This window comes from Carassius gibelio, chromosome B21 (genome assembly GCF_023724105.1).
Source record: "Carassius gibelio isolate Cgi1373 ecotype wild population from Czech Republic chromosome B21, carGib1.2-hapl.c, whole genome shotgun sequence".
Classification (NCBI taxonomy): Eukaryota; Metazoa; Chordata; class Actinopteri; order Cypriniformes; family Cyprinidae; genus Carassius; species Carassius gibelio.
Window position 1 is genome coordinate 13,833,539 of NC_068416.1, and position 21,304 is coordinate 13,854,842.

At 37.7% G+C, this 21,304-nt stretch overlaps 1 protein-coding gene across 3 annotated transcripts; it reads right to left on the minus strand.

Moving 5' to 3' along the window:
• Positions 1-256: 256 nt before the first annotated feature.
• On the minus strand, positions 257-21,278 carry zgc:100829 (uncharacterized protein LOC445149 homolog). Of its 3 annotated transcripts, none has more exons than XM_052588869.1 (10): positions 21,175-21,278; positions 17,660-17,757; positions 16,294-16,562; positions 15,074-15,396; positions 11,689-11,836; positions 10,763-10,868; positions 9,585-9,626; positions 9,433-9,474; positions 5,640-5,871; positions 257-1,489 (listed from the first exon to the last, which is right to left on the minus strand). In XM_052588869.1, exons 4-10 carry the CDS (start codon positions 15,243-15,245, stop codon positions 1,263-1,265), a joined length of 969 nt encoding a protein of 322 aa, XP_052444829.1. In that variant the 5' UTR covers positions 15,246-15,396; positions 16,294-16,562; positions 17,660-17,757; positions 21,175-21,278; the 3' UTR covers positions 257-1,262. The 3 variants fall into 3 exon arrangements, with proteins under 3 accessions (XP_052444829.1, XP_052444828.1, XP_052444830.1); XM_052588868.1 differs by having other exon boundaries at positions 16,294-16,615; positions 21,175-21,274; XM_052588870.1 differs by lacking the exon at positions 17,660-17,757 and having other exon boundaries at positions 16,294-16,615; positions 21,175-21,251.
• Positions 21,279-21,304: the final 26 nt, after the last annotated feature.

A 21,304-nucleotide genomic window follows, 5' to 3' on the forward strand; every position in this document is an offset into this window, starting at 1 on the left:
GATATGTGCAGTATTTATAATTTATACAAATTGTTAGCCCGTCAGCTCTTCCATGCATGATCCACAGTAATTTATTGCCCAAAAACCATTATATATTCTGATTAGATGTGCAGTGAAGAGGATATGAAATGTTCTTGGCTGCATGACTTGACCTCAGATGACTCCAGTGAATGCTTGTCATGAGCACATGTTGAACATAAACACAGCCTGAAGCTCGTCAAGCCACTGAGGATCAAATTGTAACCAGAAGCTGAAGGAGGTTTGATCATTTTATTACAGAGGCAATATCCCACACTTATCCTGAATGTGTGGACAGGACATTCAAGCCTTATACAGAGTAATTATATAAACTCTTCCAGATCACAACACGTAAAAAAACAGAATTAAGTGCAAGCAAATGTGACCGTGAGAAAACAAAACACACGAAAGTGACTGTTGCCCTACTGACCGGATTACCAAAAATGGAAAATCGGAATACAATAAGACCATCAACCTCAAAGTAAAGGTATGGCTATAAAGAAAACCAGCACTATACATACAGACCAACATATCAGCGATTTGGCACAGCAGGTCATTCCATGTAGTGCCAGTTCCAAAATGTAACCTCGTCAGTGAATTTTCAGATATTTTTAGTGAAGAGTAAATACTGTGTAAAATGTTTTGTGCATTTCAATCCAGCCAATTTCTATACATCTTAATTGGTATATAGAAATTGCAATTGACAGTAAATATGGGCATAATATTGGCTACCTTGCCCTCTAGATATTGCAACAAAAAAAAAAAAAAAAAACATTTTGATCACTAATACCTTGATACATGCTCCAGCCTTTATGATGCAAGGAAGCAAAATACATAAAACAGACTAATGGGATGTCTAACTTTGGTTTTGTTTGGAGTTTACTTTTACTCTTAGAAATAGCGATTAAGATTTCATGTGACCCTTTATGACAGAAATGCACTTGTAAAGACGCATCTAAGTGCAGTTTATTGATACAGCCAGGTCAACAGTACTGCCGAAAGTTTAGACAATGTAGCAATATGACTGAAGTTTCATTCCTGCTGAACAGTTTTACAAACCACTCATACCATGTAAAATACAAAAATAAAGAAAAACATTAATATAAAAAAAAAAATTAAAAAAAAAAGACGTCACTTTGGTAACAAAACATTCAAGTTCCTGAGAGAGGCCAAGCACCCACACCCATTGAATGTAGCCACTGAAGAAGACCCTTGGCTTGCGTCCGTTTGGATTGGTCCCTTGTTTACCTGAGAGAGGGTGAGGGGCGGAGCCTTAAGTGGGTAGGCTTTTCCGGGATTGGAGGTTTGTTGCCACAGGGTGGCATTTGGGAGGGTGGAGACTCACTGGACACACTGAAGGTTTTCAGGAGCTGAGCAACCCGTCCGCGTCCCAGACAGCTCTCCTCAACTACCTCAGACCCCACATCCACCGAAAACGCCCGTTTAGAGGCCGCGACCACTCGGAAATCACCTGCAAATGGAGAGAGAGAGAGTGCGATGAGACAAGGACTTATGACCTTCAAGGTCTGTTTTTAAAAGGTGACAACTTCAAAACATTCTCAAATTTTCTTCTGCCCTTTTTCCCCTCACTAAATTTTTCGCTTTTCTCTTTGCACTCTCTTCTATCCTTTTTCCCCCCCCTCCCTTCTCAGTGTCTCTGGCTCTTTTTTCCTGGGCTGCAGCCTGCCAGACCGGAGGTCGTCGGCGCAGGAAGTAGAGCAGGGACGCAGCTGGGTGTAGTTGGTGTGTGTGTTTGTGTACACGGTTATGGGTGCGTAAGAGTGTGCGTATGTGTGTGGTTATACTGAGTGTGTGTGTAATTGAGAGATGGAGGGATGGAAGATGAGGAGAGGAGGGCCGCAGGGATGGCGGCAGAGAGCAGACAGACGCTGCACAGACACCAGAAGGCTTGAGGAGCTGCTTATTTTTAGCCACGTCCCCAGGGGACACAGATGTGTGAGTGCGTTCGCTCTTTCGCTCGCTCACAAACACATATACCCCCTTCTTCTTTACACACACAAACTAATGACACACATTTTACCCCCTCGCAAACTATTTCTCCTCAAAACACACCCTCACAAACCCTGGTCAAAGACACAAACACATGTGGCCGTGTCAGTGGAAATGTCCCAGTACTGAATCACAAAACATTACCCCTTAAAGCAGACACTAACTGAATCATGTCTCGTTTTAAGACCTTGGTTTTCTCTCTCTCTCTCTCTCTCTCTCTCTCGCTCTCATTAAAACTATTACATGGGTAAATAGCATGAAAATAAGCATTTGACAAAATAGTGTAAAAAATAATGAAGATATACAACAAATATTTATATTGTTACATTTAAAAAATTATTTTAAAAGTACTAAGAGATAAAAATAGCAAATATTCAAATAGGTTAAAAAAAAGTTCCTTAATGTCTTCAAAATTAACCATAATTGTTTAATTATAATAACACCTACATACATACACACATATATACACATATTATATACACATATATACAGGACCATTACGATTTCTTTTAACATTATTATGCATGTTTCGATAACAACAACAATAATAATATTAATAATAATAATAATAATAGTAGTAGTATAACATATGCAAATAAATTATTGATGGTCCAGAAAATTATCCTAAAATAATAATATTATATATATATATATATATATATATATATATATATATATATATATATATATATATATATATATATATATATATATATAATATTATTATTTTAGGATAATTTTCTGGACCATCAATAATTAATTTATATATATATACACACACACACACAAAATTAGTTTTTCTTTTGGGGGTGAAATATGACACGCATGTGTTTGATGCATTTCATGACATACACTTATTTAAGTCACATGCTTCTCAAGTCCTGCCCCATCTTCTTTCTGCCCCCCTCGCTCTCCCTCCCTCCCCGTGGCCCCTGACCTGTGGTTCCTGTGTTAATGTCCTCTCGCCGCACTGCGTGGGCCTGCCACTGATTGTCTCACTGTGTTATGTGGTCGCCACGGAAACCCTGGATAGGCTCCAGCGACTGAGGCGGACACACATGCGTGCGCAGCGCTCTTACACACACACACACACACACACACACACTCACAGAGTCACACTCATGATCTAAAGCTGTTTGTTCCACCGCATTTTCCACGCCCCACTAGTAGTCCGTTCCGTGTCCTACAAACACACGCATGTGTGTGTTTGTATGCCTGTCCGTGACTGTCCACACACACACACACACACACCCCGCTGTTAGCTGACACCAGTGTAATCACTATGCTCTCTCCCTTGTCGCTCGGTGGCGATTGCTGTTTTCCATCCTTCCATAACCTCTTCCAACCCGAGATGCTTTCACAGAGCTGTCACATCAAAAAGAAAAAAAGAAACCTGAAACCAAACTCTGTCCAGGCCGGACAGAACTGCCCCCGCTGGCCTCCCCGTGCAATCACTTGTGACAAAGCCTGTAAGCACCTGATCGCAACGAAAACCACTCTCTGTTTGCCCTGTCAATAACTGCGTGCACGTCTGTGAAAGCGAGAACGCATTGAACGGGACGTTTCCAATTTCACAGTCATCTCATGCAGACAGAGCAGATGAGCTGCTAAAAAGCACGCTATCTCTTTAAATGCCCCCACCTCTGAGAACGAGAGGGGTGGGGGGTTAGAAGTGGGGCAGAGGGCAGAATTCCGGAGCGGCACGTCTGTGCGCTGAGCCAGGCCGCGGGGGTGTCACGGCTGCTAGGGGGAGGTGGGGAGGGGGGCCGAGTGGAGGCTGGGGGCCCTGTCACTTATCAGCTCCGGCCGAGCGTCGCCCAGGGCCAGAGTCGGGAAGCAGCGCTGGAATGTGTGTCCTTCCCTCTGAAGGTGAAGAGAAGGGACGCACACACACACACACACACACGTGCGTGCATGCAGAGACGAAGCGAGCAGCTGTGGGAAGCTGTTGCTTTTACACACATGCCAGGATGAACATACACACTATTCGCACACATTCCTGTGACTTACACGCTCTTGATCCAACTACAAAGTTAAACGCTCACACAGATGAATCATTGCCATGTAGTTATCAACACATTCTACAGAGGAGTTTTATTTTTACAAGCACTTCATTACAACAATGTGTAGCCTAGATGATCTCTAGATCAAAAAGTGCTCGTTTAACCTCACCTGGCCTGTTTAATGTGAGGGCTTTGAGAGAGTGTGTGCATTTCATGTGTGTGTCCAGCAGGGGGAGTCGACAGAAACGGCAGAAGTGTAATTCCTAATAATACACACTGGAGGGCGTAATTTGAGCTTTTTGAGTGAGTCATAACATCTGTTGAGGTGATTCACACCACCAGGATAGGGTTTAGAACAAATGGTCATCAAAACACCTCCCTGGAGATGATCAAGATATCATTTTTGAAACGAACTAGAATAGATAGATATCAAACAAATGAGCTGCCAAAGAAATCAGCCATAATATTTCTAAGAGATTTGTTTCTGCCTTTAAACATCTGTATTCCTGTTGTTTCTTCCAGTAACACAACTTAAAAAAAAAAAAACTATATTCCGAAATTTCATTTTTATTTGTAAAAGGGCGATCTTGTGAAAGCTGACAAGAAATGTCGGACTCCTGTTTAGCCCCAAAATAAGAAAAAAGCAGCAATTTATACAAAAATAAATTTCCTAGTATGAAAATAAACCTTTATGATTAAGCAAATAAAATCCCTCCATTTCTCATTATTGTAACGCATCATCCTGACATTTCACTTGCACTGTTATTTTCCCATGATTCTCATTTCCTGTACTGTAAGGAAATGAAGACTGCATTACAGTAAAACAAGAGTTATACTATTACAAAAGTTTTTATGAGGCTATAGCACAATAATACTCTACAATTTATCAAAAGTACATTTTATTTTGCATAAAAATAAGACCAAGTATGAAAATAAACCTTTAGAAGCACAATCAATTCCTTTTAATTCTGATTACTGCAATGAATCCTGAGATTTCACAAATACTATTCTTATTTTCATAAGACTTATTTTTATCAAAACGCATAATTAAAGGCTGTATAGCACATTAATATTCTTCTCATACTATATTTTTTTTATGTTTTCATATTACATTAATGAAAATATAAATCTTGTTTTGCATTATGGTAATGACAAAGTATGCTTTATTGTCATCAAAACATCTTAATGGTCCTACAATAAGTTTTATATTCTTTTAGCAAAATATAATGGATTCACTGTGGTTTTATTTTGGGGTGAAATTTGACCTTGCCATTTTTTCTTTTTGAGTGGTTCTGATGATAATCACTTAAATGCAATAACAGATTTGTATGGTCACTTATAAACCTCTCTCACAAAGTGCATTAAAATGAAATCAAATATCTTACTGTAAGTCATGGAAACCAGCATACCCGTGCATGTGACGCTAGTGTCAAAAAACCATTCATGCTCAGATTAGCAAAAGAAACATCAGCACAAATTTTCCCTGACTAAGGTAACCTTTTTGATACATTATCAAAACACACACACACATATATACACACATACATACACATACATATATATATATACACACACATACACACACACACACACACAGCAGACTCTCACCTCTGTTGATCTGAGGTTTGGGGGTGTCTTGGGGACGGAGTCTGGAGGTGTCAGGCAGCTGATTGGTCGTCCTGTCCTCCGTGTCTGTATAGCCAGGTCTGCTGAGAGCCGAGGGTGTCAGGAGACAAGATCCCGAGTGGGCCCGATAGCAAATTGAGGACAAGAGTGCCGAGTCATCCTCTGAGTGTCCTGACTCAGCCTCCTCTTTGGACTCCTGAGGCTGATGGGATACCTGTCGTAGAAACAAATAAACCATTTATAATAGTAGTACAAGTTGGACTGTATGTCCAGCTCCGGTTTTAAACCAAGCACTGTTACTGTCCTAAAACCTCCCATAGGGGAAAGGGAGGAAAAAAAAACAGACGATATTTGAATGCCTTGATTACTTCTTGTAGACTATACAAGATTAAATACAAGAAATTTGACTATCTAAATCTAAATCTAAATCTGACCTCTAAATCTAAATCTGACCTCAGAAGACTACAGAGGGTAGTCCGGACTGCTGAGCGAATCATCGGTTCAACCCTCCCATCTATTCAAGAACTGTACTTATCCAGAGTGAGAAAAAGGGCTGTCAAAATCACTCTGGACCCCTCACATCCAGCACACTCCCTCTTTGAACTGTTGCCATCTGGTCGACGCTACAGAGCACTGAGCACTAGAACGACCAGACACAGGACCAGTTTCTTCCCTCAGGCAATCCATCTTCTGAACAGCTGATAATAATGGCGAACACACTACACTTTATATTTATATACACACACACTTTATTTATCTAACACACATACTTAGTATACACTTAATTTTGCACACAATATATATGTACATACATAACTTCACTTTGTAATATACCTGCCTACAATTGTCATTTGTATATTGTCATTCACTGTCTACATATTTGTATTTTTATTCTTTTATTATGTGTTTTATGTTCTGTCGCTGTCATTCTGTTGTACTGCGGAGCTTCTGTCACGAAAACAAATTCCTCGTATGTGTAAACATACCTGGCAATAAAGCTCATTCTGATTCTGATTCTGATTCTGATTAAATAGAGAGCAATTGGGAACTTTTAGCTAAAATCTCACACTTCTCAGATTTGTCTCCTGAGAAACTGACCACAGCTATATCACATGTCTCCTATAATGTTTAAAAAGATCTCGCAATGTTATTGATAGAAATTTGACTATCAAGTCAAATATAATTATTATTCCCAGACCAAATTTCCAGGTGTATGATATTCACATCAAGTTAACAAGAATCGCATCGGTCTCATCAGTCCTAAGGAATTTTGGCAGGAACATCCAAGACAAAGCTGATAATCCAGTGAGTTTTTTCAGATCTCCTGGGCCCTAACAGTTTCAGCTCTGAACAATAACACTTTCTATTTTATGTTTTATTTAAAAAATAAAATAGGCTAAATGAAAACACATTAGCCTAAATGAAAACTAAAATAAACATATACATTTTTTTTAAATAGCCCAAATAAGACAAAAAAAATATTGTATCCTAAAAATAAAGCATCTTTAAAAAATTAAAAAAAAAAAATTATTTCACAATAAAATACAGTAGCCTAAAAATAACCTAAAACAAATAATAGTTTAAAATAAATAAATAATATATATATATATATATGTAGCCTAAATAACACCAAAATTTGTCTAAAAAATATAAAGCCTAAATAAATGGCCTAAAACAAAATAAGATCCAGTAGTCCAAAAAAATAAAAAGACCCTAAAATAAGGCTTTAATTATATGTAACAATTATTTATATATAAACACACAAGCCTAAAACAACAAAGAATAAAATAGCTTCAAATAAAATGTAATAGCCCAAAAATGACCTTAAATTAAACAGCCTAAAATAAATGAAATGGTCTAAAATAAAATGGATCAACCAATAAAATAACCTAAAATAAATAGTAGCCTTATTAACGGTTTATAATAAACAAATAAAGCATTGCTGAAAAAAAAAATGCTTATGAATGAAATCTAAAACAAAATATAAAATAAAACTACATCTGGAGCTGCCAAAGATAAAATATTGCAAGCCTGGACTGTAAGAAGCACAGACTGTGTTTAATGTTTACACACACACACACATGCACTGGAAGAGAAACGTGTGATGTGCAAGGACTTGCCCTGCCCAGGGGCTTGTGGATATTAAGGGATATATCTGTGATGGAAAGAGAGAGAATTGGAAAAAAAGAGGGAAAGAGAGGTCCCTGCCCAAACCCCAGGGGATATTCCCACAATCCCATCCATCTGTGACTGACAGGCGCGCCGTCTCGCCCGCTTTAATTCCCTGATCAACTTTATCAACCATCTGCTCTTGAAGAACTCCGGGACCCAAATCAGCCCCTGGGCTCTCTCAGGTCCTCCTGCAGAGCACACACAGCCTGCCTGTCCTCACACTCTCTAACACACACAGGCCACACACAGAGCATTACTCCACACTCTCCTTCAGCATTTCAAACCAGCTACAATACGTTTTATATCTCTTAATCAATCAGGCTTACATATTTACATTATGGGTTTTATTCCTCCGAGCGTGGAAATGATACAAATATTGGGAGGGACACTAATTAGCCGGACATGTTCTGATTTGCTGCAGAGTGTATGTTGTGTTCAGCTGTTGTGGGGTCAAGAGTCTGAGACAGGTGTGATCGGAGTGACCGAGAGCGACAGCTGACGGTAAAAGGATCTCAAGATGAGAACACAAGGACAGCTGCTCTGACCTCCAGCCCCCCTCCACCCGGAGCAGAAGAGACCACCGACATTCCTCTGCACAGACACTATGTTTACACTGCAAGCAGATGAATTACAATGTGTTGGTGTCGGTGTAGATGAGACGGAGTCGAATATATGCTGACCCATTTAGATTTACAATATTAACCATTGGTTTAAAAAAAAAAAAATAATAATAATTTAAACATTACAAAATTACATTATTGTTATCATCATTAATCTAAAATTCTATTAATCTAAATTAAATGAGTATATTTAGGATTTCCTAATATAAGTGCATTAGTGCAGAATAATTATTTCTTACACATTTAAAATGTGTCTTGGTATTTCCAAAAAAAAAAAAAAGGCAGACAGAAAGGACAGAAAATTTGGTGTTAAATGGCAGTAAAGTCAATGAACAGAGGTTGTTAGATGGTGGGACTTTCAAGCGGCCTGTGGAGTAAAAAAGATCTCTGTGGTCATATAGCATATCACATCAGCCCGACGGGGTTGTGATTGTGAAAAATGACCTGGAACTGGGTTTCAATTTCCTGTACCAAAAACTTCTATACCTGCTTCAATCCAAAAAAAAATATTTGATTTTGGTAACATTAGATTACACAAGTTTCATGCATTATAATGTAACAATATGTGCACTATATTATCTGAAACGTCTAAGTGCAACAGAGTTATTTATTTTATGAAATACGTTAAGGTGGTAAAAACAATTCTACAATTTTAAATTGATAAATTCATATAAACAATAACAATGCAATGTATAATGCACAATAATTTTAATTAATTGTAAGGTGATAAAAATAAGAGATAAAATAGAGATACTTCAGATGCAAAACCTCCAAGTCAGTCTAAGATTTTTTTCTTCTTTTAATTATTATTATTTTTTTTAATCAGGCTCCTATGTTTAGGTTCAGTTATTTCACTTTAATGGCAATGAAAAGGTTCTTAGTCAGTTATTGGAAAATTATTTTCATCACAGATATATCTATAAAGAAAGGTATGAAAACGGCTCTATTAAACTATACTTGTTCTAATACATCATGGTACTTACATTTCCTAAAGGTGCTGATGGCTTCTCTTCATTTACAGGCATCTGCAGAATATTATGAGAAGACATTTACAAAACAGACTGCACTAATTTTAAAATACTGTGACCAAACACCTCTCATTGAACATCATATCTACTGCAATACCAAAACACACCTGCGGGGGCGCCAGAGTCCTTAACTCCTTGTCATTGTTGTCCTGTGAAAACAAAAAGACTTCAGACTGAGCAAAACTCTTCCACACGCCTATAAATCCTTTTATTATAACAAAAGCGGATTGCAATAATCATATTGTCCCATCTACTTTATAAACGGATACAAATCTGAAGGTGTTCAGATGTTTTTTGTGACTCTTGTGCGGCTCTACACTAATTGGCAACCATGAGCCACATGTGCCGATGTACAGGGACAGATGTTTGTGTTCAGCAAGTAGAGGATCATAGTGTGGTGATACTGGCCAGCACATCTCCTCCCAGGAGTGCGTTTGCTGCGCACGCTGTTGCCATGGAAACCCTAGTGCTAACCCCCAACCCACCCATCTACCTTTGTGTAACAGGAAGAGAAGGTGGTGAGATCTCCACATATAGAGTGAAAACCTTGAGATTTCAGAGATCCTGACCAAGCTACAGCAAAACTTGCACGCATAAATTAAAAGATGACATCACAGCACTTGTGTCCCAGCCTAAAAGAAATTCTGTTGATCAAGTCCACTGATTTCTATGGCATTGTGACGGGTGGCCCCGCCCACTCTGCAATCTCATTGGTTTGAAATCCTGCTTTTCATTACAGTGCATTGGATATCAAGTCACATACGTTTTCATCACCTCACACTGCTTCAGATTGCTTTTCACATGGTCGGAAAGTTGTCGCATCATTCCTGTTAAGGAAACGGTATTACCGCATAAGTTGGACTGTCTGTCTAAATTAATCATACAGATGCCAACTGGCCAGACACAGACAAACATATTGATACATGAGCAGAGATGAAGCCATAAAGAGCTGCAATGAAAGAGTTGTTGTGCCTGATGGAGAGGTGGGTGGATGTGGGAGGGTTTTTTTGTTGTCGTTGAAAGGATGAAAAGGAATAATGGAGGAGAAGGGAATGAAAAAAGGAGGAAATGGGAAAGGAAGGCGCAAAAAGAGGGAGAGATGGAGGTTGTGATTTATTTGGCTGTTGAACGATGACTCTCCCTGTGGAGAAAGTCCGTCTTGCTGCCCCTCGGCGGTGTCCGAGATTAATGGCGGCAACAGGAAGGTCACCTACACACACAGCCGCGTGAATACACAGCGGCACCAGTTTGAGAGTTGAGCAAATGTGGAAGTAAACAAACACACCTTAAAGTTGAGCTGAACTCCTGGATGTGCTTTAGGAGGAAGGTTTTCCCGCCCTGATCGTACAGGTTCTGCTGATGTTCGGTTTAGCAAGTTGCTGGACTGGTTGCTGAAATACATGACAAGACATGTGAAAACACAACACACAAATATACGCCCTTCACAGTCAAACAAGGTTTCTTCATGACATAACTTATTTCAGGCATTCATTACAGATGTGCTCATTAGTTTTATTCTGACACGTTTACACACCCTTTGCACAGGAGAAATAAGTGAAATTAAAACATAAAAATGGTTAAATTACATGCATTTATTTACAATATCCGGTCAGGAAATTTTATTTATACATTATATATATATATATACACACACACACACACACACTTTTTTTCAGGAGGGATGCATTAAATTAAAAGACATAAAATTAAAATGACAATAAAGATATAAAGTTGCAAAATATTTCAGTTATAATTAACACTGTTCTTTTCAACTTTCTATCCAAAGTATCCTGAAAAAAGAAAGGTTCCATAATAATAAATAAAAAGTAAATAATTGTTTCCCAAATCAGCATATTATAATTAACTCTGAAGGATCGTGTCACAATGATGACTGAAAATTAAGGTTTGCTATCACAGGAATAAATTACATTTAAATTTACTATTTTATATAGTAAATATAAATTACTATTCTACTGATTATTGTACTTTTGATAAATAATTTTTCCCTCGGTGAGCATAAGAATACATTAATATCTTCTTAATCCCAAACATCTGCACAGTAGTGTAACTTGTATTTAAATTATACTGTATATTAGTAAACCCCTTTTAAAAAAAGAAATGCAATTTTAATGATACCAAACCTCATGTTATAGGTGGTTTATAGCATGAAATATGATTTATTTTTATTCAGGAGTAGCACAACATCCATACTGTGAATTATTAAGGACGCTGGCAGTTTTTCTCTCTCCAAACCCAGAATAGATGATCTTGGAGGATTTGAGCTCATCCATCTCTCCAAAGACAATGACCTGTACGTCTCCATCTCGTCCCAGCAGCCAGCTGACACTTTTGCTATTAGCTACAGAGAGAGAGAGAGAGAGAGAGAGAGAGAGAGAGAAATAATAAAACGCAGAGAGTCTTAGTGGTAAGCCTCCTTGAAACACAATGAGACTAGATCAGTAATTAACATTTACACATTTAAACATATCATACTTCAGAATTATTAGCATTGCATTACAGTTCTTATGAATGCACTCAACCATAACAAGATTAAATATGTTAAAAGAAAATATTGAAAAACATTTTAAGGCTGCTTATTGGATCAATAAAGCTAAATGTTATTTCCTCACTTCGCATTCCTTTAAGAGAAGCTAATTAACTACTTGCTAAGACTTTCCTTAAAATGGTGCAACCAAATAGAGAGTTATACAACATGAGATACAAATCTGAAAAATAAAGAAAAGGTGACTCGTAGTGTGTAAGAGAGGGAGGAAAATGAAAACCCTCCCATGATGAACTGGTTCTTCTTGCACGCCTTGTGGCAAAACAAGAAGATTCCAGTTGAAAAGCCTGACTAACACACTCGTGATCCCAGTCAAGACGAATCAAAATAATACAATAAAATGAGGCTCATCCACTGAATGCTTAAAAGAAATAAAATGTATTAAAAAAAGAAAGTGCTGATTGGGACCAGCTCATTTAAGCCATAGAAAATATGGCCTTGGATTCTTCACTTTTTATCCATGTTGGGCCTTTAAGAGGTGATGACATCACAACAGTAACTTCTAATAGAGAAAAAGTCTATGCTGCTGAAACTTTATTTACTTAAAACCTGATACTTAACATGTTTTACTAGTCCTGGTCTCTCCTTTAACATACACTATCGTTTAGTTTGGGGTCGTTAAGATTTGTTAAATGTTTCTGAAAAAAAAAAAAAAAAAGTTTCTTTTGCTCACCGAAGTGAAAAAAAACAACAACTGTAAAAGTGAAATTTATTATTACAACCTTAAACCGTTTTCTATTTCGATATATTATACAAAAGCAATTTATCATTTGATGCTAAACTGAATATTCAGCAGCCATTACTCCAATCTTTAGTAACACATCAGACACTTCAGGATTATGTGCTGATTTGCTGCTCAAGAATGATATTGGTAAATGTATTATGATTAATGTTGAAAGCAGTTGTGCTGCTTAATATTTTTTGTGGATTATGTTCAGAACTGATAAAAAATAAAAATAAAAACTCAGCAAATTACGTCTTTACTTTCCTTGTTAAAAGTATGTAAATAAGAAGTGTAATATGCAAGACGTAAAAAAAAAGACAAAACAACCACATCATCTATTTAAAACTGTGTATAATTAAATCTCCAATCCCATCATTCTCCCTTTTTCTTCCTCCTCCTCAGTGTTTTGAGCGCCTGCGTTTCCTGTATACTTCCTGCTTAGTTGGCAGTTTTCTGTATGAGGGAATGGAACTTGGCCTGGCTGACATTTCCTTTCTTGCTCTAGAAAGTGGGTCAGTAACAGAAGCGTGTGTTTCCTGCTCATTCAGTGCGAGGGGCAGAATGTCTCCAGAGACTCCCTTTATTGTGTTATTTTATTATGGTATTGCACCTTTGTGTGACAGAACCTTCAATGACTTTTTGAAATTTTATCCCCTCTGCCCACCATGGTCAACAGGACAGGGTTGCAAAGCAGCAGTCAAGATGTTGTATCAGTATATCTTTGGGAGATCATTGACCTGCAAGGACAGCTGCTGTTGTCTCAAGGAGATACTGTTCTCCTCTGAGGTCTGAAACTCAGGGACCTGATAATAACTGCTTTGTTACTAAGCAAAAGATGACTTCCTCCTGGAGTTGCGCATGTAAGCCTAAATTATTGCATTGAACTTCCTTATAAACCCAAAGGGAATGCCTATACAGTGGCCCAAACAGGTTTCTGGAGACTTAAAACTTTCATTGCATTGTAATATTTTACTTCATTGACTCATCTAGTTTAAGATAATCCACCCAAGTTCTGGCTCTTCCAGTAACAAAGCCGATATGCCAGATTCCATAAACCATCTGTACGTCTAACCAGTTTAAACGGGTGTAACTTTGACTAAGCAACGTAAAGTTTCATTTTTCATTCTTTTGTTTGCTTTTTCGCAGCTCTCGGTCCCTTCTGCTGTTTTACAGATACCCTCTATCTCTCAGATGCATTCCCGTCATATCTCAGTGGTTTACTCCTCCCTCTTACTTAGCTGTCCTCCTCACGGAAGTCTCATATCTGTCATGTCCGTGAACTTCAGTGTTAAAAATTTGTGAAATTAAGGGGAAAGACCCTCATGTTGTAAGTAGTTCTTGTTTACGGTGTTTCAGTGTCACACTTAACTAATATGACATTCTGTTAACGTTGGTCATGACAATGGTCTACTGACGCCTGGACACCTCCTTCTTAGTCAAAAGTCTGTAAGCTTGTCTGGTCTTGTGTCTTGTCAGTGACACAGATGTTCCCAGCGGCAGCTTCAATCACAGTAGCACTCAAATCGAATTGCTCTTGTGTTTCGGAGCACTTTCTGGGTCCACCTCTGTGAACCTATTCTGACATCACAAGAGGTTTTTCAGTGAGGTCTACAGTAGTGGTAAACCGGCTGCTTTCAGCTCAGCTATCCGGTCCTGGCTGAGTCATGTGCCACATAACGATTCGGACTATATTGAGTCATTTAGCCAGCCATAAAAAGCCAGAGTGGTTTTCTGTGGCTTACAGATGTGGGAATGGTAAACTCACTGATGAAAGATTAGCATTAGCATTTCAAATGTCCCACATTCAAACCTCAAGATGTTGTAGATCTTTAATCTAGACAGATCCTGATGAGTTGCATTATGACCATGTTGCAAAAAACCTAACTTCACGTTTAAAAAGTCCTTTTAAAATGGGTCTAAACGGATGATTTGTTTAAATTTTGTTTTTTAACTTTATAAGGTGTTTGAATGATCTACTCATACCCATTTTTTTTTTATGTGGAACAAAATGTCAATGCTGTTTTTACCCATAAAATAAAAAAATGACAGAAAAAGGGAATATTACTAATGTTATTTATATTATTCAAATTATTAATTCACTACAATTGTAATTTAAAATACAACTAAAAAACAATTATAACTAATAATAATAATAATGATAAATTAAGAAAATGGTCTCATCCGGGAGTAAATATACAGAGGAAATATTTTATCACTGTTTAAACTAAGTTTAAATTGAATACATAAAGTTAAAATGTATTCTACTGTATTAAAATATTTAAATGGTGTGATATAAACCCAGTGCCCACCTGTTTTTGGTTTGGGTTTGAGCGGTTCCCTCTCCAGCTTCTCCTCTCGCTCCTTCCAGCGCCGCACCTGCTCCTCACGCATCTTCAGGAAGAGCGTCTTCTTCTGCTCGTCGTTCAGAGCGTCCAGCACATCAGGGTCGATGTACATATCGTTCAAGATCTGCTGCAGCATGGCCGTGTGTGTGGTTCACCCGATTATATCCTGAGATTCAGCAACAGTCCTTCAGAACCAGGATGATGATGGTAAAGACGATGAAGCCCAGCTCGGTCCGTTCACCACACACAAGCTCTCATCACTAATTAGCAGCCATAAACTGGACACGCTGGCAGAAGAAATAACAGATTACAACATCTGGAAGCAATCTGATCTCTTTAATGGTTTGTTTGCCCTTTCTCTTCCTGTGCAGCTTCAGACATTTTGTGTGTCATGTGAAATGAGAAGTCAATGACCATTTATTTACAAAAAATAAGCTTTTCTTAGGGTTGTCATATGGACTACAAAACCATTTTGTACATTTGAGATTTATACATCATCTGAAAGCTGAATAATTAAGCCTTATTGATGCATGGTTTGTTAGGATCTGACTAATATATATATATATATACACACACACAGAAAAAGTAACAATGAGAACTTGCTAAAAAGTTTAGATAAAGAATATTTTAAATGCTTCAGTATAACTACATTATAAATCTATTCTTTATAATACCACACTTTTTTATAAACAGATTTTTATACACATTAACATTTGCAGCAGGCTTTGTGTTTTAGTAAGGGGATAATCATATTAAAAAAGTTAAGAAACCTCTGCTAAAGAGCTTATTTTTACTCAAACACATGGTCTCCCAGCTCTTTTTGGGCCTGACTGAGGGGATTCCTCAGGAACCAGGCTCGCTTCTGTCATCAGCAGATCCCCCTCCTTTCACAAAACACTTCTGCTCTATTTTAAAATTCTTATTTTGGCCACAACGGAGCTTGCATGCTGTGACCTCTTTAGGAGAAATGGCGGGCGTCCACAACTAAAAAAGCCTGAGATCACATCATCCTCAAAAAAGTACCGCAACAGCAACAACTGACGGAGACAAAAAAACACAAAAAGTGGATGTCTGCCTGTCTGCCTACTCATTTAACAAATTGCAGTTAACATCTAGATATGATATCAAACAGAAAGTAAGTTGGAAAGAAGATAAACATCCTTTGTGAAGGAAAATCTACTTACAGCTGTGTGCGGACGCTCCACGGCAGACTTTTAAGAGTGAGAGTGAGTGCTGTGTCCTTCTTGCCTTTGTGTATGACTCAGCTGGTGACATCACAACATTCCATAGCCTCTCGCTCTCTCTCTCTTCTTTTGCTCTGTCTAACAAACGTATATAACACACTATCCCTTGCCTTCACACAAACACAGACTTCCTTTCTGTTCTTCTAACTCTCTCGGGCTGGAGGGAGACTCAGGAAGCAGACCTCAGCTGTTGGCACTGCGGCAGCATCCTGTTTAACAGAGACAGAAGCAGGGAGAGTTTGGGAGAGAGGAGGAGGGGCGGCTGAAGGAGAAGGAGAAGAAGAAAATGACACAGAACTTCATCACTCAAGCAAAGGAATTTACCGAAACACACTTAAGAGGAAGAGTCGATCTTGACATTACTCAGCGCAATTTCAGTGCCAAAAATAAAACACAACTGCAAGTTATGTGGCAAGTAATTAGGCACTTCCCCTCAAACCGGGATTCTCCCGATGATTCCATATAACATTAGCAAAACTCCCCTTTGTCATTTTCTTATAAATCTTTGTTTACAGTAAATTAACATACAGGAAGTACACCGATTTAAAAGCTAAAACACTTTGTTAAAACACCCTTCAAGTTTACAAATATATATATAAAAAAAAAAGACACCAACGACAGTTTTCAAACACGCATTGCTTTAATATAATCTCACACCAGAGGGCGCACAAGTGCAAAAACTGTCTTTTTATTTTATTTTATTTTTAAATCAGAAATCGTTTTAGTGTTCTAAGGACTGCAGTGATACTCTAGGTTAATTAATAAATACGTGATTATTTGTTTTGACCGCACAGATTTCCAGTCATATTTGACCTGCACCCAGACACTCTGGAATCCAGCCTCACTTGGTTTTAATCGTGTTCTTCTCCTTCAGTTCTTATTGGATACATTGCAGAAGATGGTTTTTAATTTGCATATGCGTACTGAAATCAAAAGAGTTGTATTCTTGCGGAGAATCTGTATATGGAAAGGTCGGCTGCATTTGCTTCGTTTACGGTTTAAATACAGAAGTTTAATCAACAGCGCCATCTACTGGTTTTCGAAAACCAGTCTGTTATGAATGGACCTGAAAACGTTGATTTAAAAGGGATCGTTCACTAAAAAAAGAATATATATATATATATTTTAATCAATTTACTTGCCCTCATATTGTTCTAAACTTCTATGACTTAGCCTACGTCTATGGAACAGAAGTTGAAATTCTTAAGAATCGTTACATAGCACTTTTTAAAATAAGAACATGTGTCAATCTAAATAAGTCATTCAAAGCATTTGCTTAACACCACAAAAAATATTTTCTACTTACATTTTCCCACTACTGAAGTGCATAGTTTAACTAGCAATCATATTCAGATCCAAGAACACCTTGATGTGCCGCATCAACACTTGCTCTCTCTCTCTAATCTGAATATATGGGATGGAGAATAACATTAAAGATGCAACATTCAGGAAACAAACAAACAAACAAACAATATATATATATATATATATATATATATATATATATATAAAGGGATAGTCCACCACCACACATTAAAATTCTATCACCAAAAAGATGCTGATCCCCATTCACTTCCACAGTTGTTACCATTACGTCATTAGTGATTGCTGTTTCCCGATGTTCTCTGAAATGCTCCAAATCTTTAATAACATTCCAAAACTACCACACAGCGTAGACAAACGTTTTGGCCTTTTATTTTCAAGCTCAATCCCATGTCATTTTGCTCTCAGCAATGGTCAAGCCACAGAATCAGATCAATTCTTTCATGTTAAATGGAAACAAAGTGATCGGAAACTTGAAATCCATTAGTAAAAAGACTAAGACATTTTCATGAGCAAATTACTCATATCAGAAGAATAACTAAATTAATATTAGATAGCTACTAAAACATACTAACTATGGGTCGTTTTATGCATGCCTGGTTATTTCTTTACAGATATAATGAAATAAATAACATTTTTGAATAATGTTTGGATAACTTTTGGTCAAATTATAGCCTATTATAAACAACAATTCAGCTACGAGATGGCGCACCTCTCAACAGAGCAGATGAACAAAACTGAAGGACCGTCAAAGTGACTTTATTAGATGCCTAAAGACATTCAAGCAGTGCATTCAAACATTCATCCCATCCAGCTTGGCAACTAGTTCAGACTTGAGACACTAAAGACTTGAACCACAGACCGATCTGCTATGTCACATAAGTACAGATGTTCAGAAAGGAGACACAAAGCTGTAGATTTTTCAAAGAGTTACATATAGGGCTACGGTTTACAGTAGTTTCACAGAATTGGTATAGGCGATATAGGCCTACAACAAATGTAACGGACTGAACAGAGACTACAGCTTGGTTCAATACGGATGAGCAACTGACTGATAACTGAACCAAACTAAAGCAGACAAGGTTTGTGCTCAGGACAGATAACCCAAAACTGGCTTCTTGATGAAAGCCCCACACCCACCAACACTTTAACACAGAAAAAGGTAATTACTGAGGCGCTTAGACTAGCGCTAAACATCTGGACACTTTGGAATGAATGAAAACAACAGTAAAAAGAGACAGAACATCATCCATACTACTATAGTATTTATTCATATTATAAATTCTTATTTTTACATTTTCAGATTTTACATTTTAGTAATTCTGTGGTGATTTTTCTTTATATTTGATTTTTTTTTTCATTTAGCTTTATTTCAGTTGTAGTTTTAATATTTTAGCTTCATGTTTCCAGTGCAACATTTTTAATTTTGTAATAAAAAAAAATATATTGAAAGGTTAAGCTTGTCTACTGCTTAGATTTTATTAATTTCAATTGCTCAAAATGCTTTAGTTATAAATGACAACACATCTATTCTAGGCCGACAGTTCTTATCAGATGTCTTTGCAACATCTTCTAAAGTGTCTCATTCAGTTGTGTCTCTTACTGAGGTTTTATTTTCTTGCTTTAACTGGATACTTCTGAGCCTACAGCCGTGGCCAAAAGCTTTGGAAGTGACATCAATTTTGTGTTTTGCAAAGTCTGCTGCTTCAGTATTTGTAGATTATTTTCCCACATGATTCTATGGTATACTGAAAAACAGAGATAAGAATAATAAGAAATAATAATTAAGTAATTAAATAATAGTTTTAAAGGCTTTATCCAATCTTGCCTTATATTTCTCAGAGTTGATCACAATTTCTGGGCTTCTGCTAATTAACTCACCTTTTAACGACTGACCACGGGTTTTCTATGGGATTGAGATCCAGGCCACGGATCCAAAATTTCATTTTATGATCTTGGAGCCACTTCTGTATCACTCTTCCTTCATGACATGTGGCTCCATCATGCTGGAAAGTGCACGGATCAGCAAATTGCTCATGGATCATTGGAAGAAGTTGCTCTTGCATAACGTTTTGATTCTTTATCCATGGCAGTGTTTTTTGGCAGAATTATGAGAGCGCCCACTCCCTTGGTTGAAAAGTAACCACACACATGGATGGTCTCAGGATGCTTCACTGCTGCTGGCACAACACAGGACTCATGGTAGCGTTCACCTTTTCTTCTCCAAACAATCGATTTTCCAGATGTCAAAAACAGTTGGAAGGGAGATTCATCAGAGAAAATAACTGCACCAGTCTTCTGTTGTCCAATCCTTGCAGAATTTCAGTCTGTCCTTGACACTGTTCTTGGAGAGAAGTTGCTTCTTTGCTGCCCTTCTTGACACCAGGCCGTTGTCCAAAAGTCTTGACTTCACTGTGTGTGATGATGCTCTCACACCAACCTGCTCTCATTCCTGAGCAAGCTCTGCACTGCTGGAGACATGATTCTGTAGCTGACTCCTCAGGAGGAGATGGTCCTCGTGCTTGCTGGACACTCTGGGACATCCTGAAAACTTCTACACTGTAGTCGAATCTCTCTCTTTGGAGTTCTTGATGATCTGGTAAATGGTTTTTTCAGGTGCATTATTCTTTGCGCGATGATGACTGCACGTGTTTTTTGGAGATTACTATTGCTAACAAGAACACAATGATTGAAAGCGCTTCTTCCCTCCTTTTATAGCAATCAGTCTGCTCTTACAATCTTATTATAAGTGAGTTACCTGACTAGTGCTCCTTCACACCTTTACATGTGCTGCTGCTGATATGATAAGTCATAAATTTGTGTCAGGGTCAAAATACAGTGACACTTGTTTTTCTGTGTCTGTGTGTAGGACATTTTTTGGCCAATAAAGCTTTTAGAATTTTCTTTTCTAAATGCATCTGATCACTCTACACAATAATCTAAAAACAAAAAACTAAAATGTGTCACCTCCAAAACTTTTGGCCATGACTATATGCCTCTTTACATTCACCATAAAAATTTAATTGATCTGCATTCGCGGTAACCATCAAAAGATGGCGCCAATTAGTTACTCAAACACGACTATGACAAAATGTTGCTGTTGTATAGCTACATCAACACAAGCTTTGATGACAACCCATACCTTCAACTTCACAGTGGTCTATGTAGCGTTAAAAACAAAACGTTCACGTTTAAAACGTACTACACAGCGGTACAATTCGACATTCTGACTAATATTTGAATATTACATTAGCTAAAATGTATATTTCATGGGAGTTATACAACAATCGATATCGATCTAGTAAACTAAAACAATTTCGAATTTCCATGTGCAATACAATACAACAAATGTTTAACTTAAAAGACATCTTAGGTTATGCCTTATAAATAAAACATTTGACAGCATAGTTTAACTGAAACTTTTAGCGATTAATCGCGCGACACTTTCGACCTTTTTCAAATAATTGTTCAGTCCTAGAAATATGGTTCAAACATTACCTGATACCTTGGACATTCCCATTCATCTCAGCTTCGTGCAGGATCACACAAATCACGCGACCTAAACGCCGAGTTCTGAGGCCCGGTTTTTTTAACCAATCACCTGAATCCAAATGCCACGTGACCAATG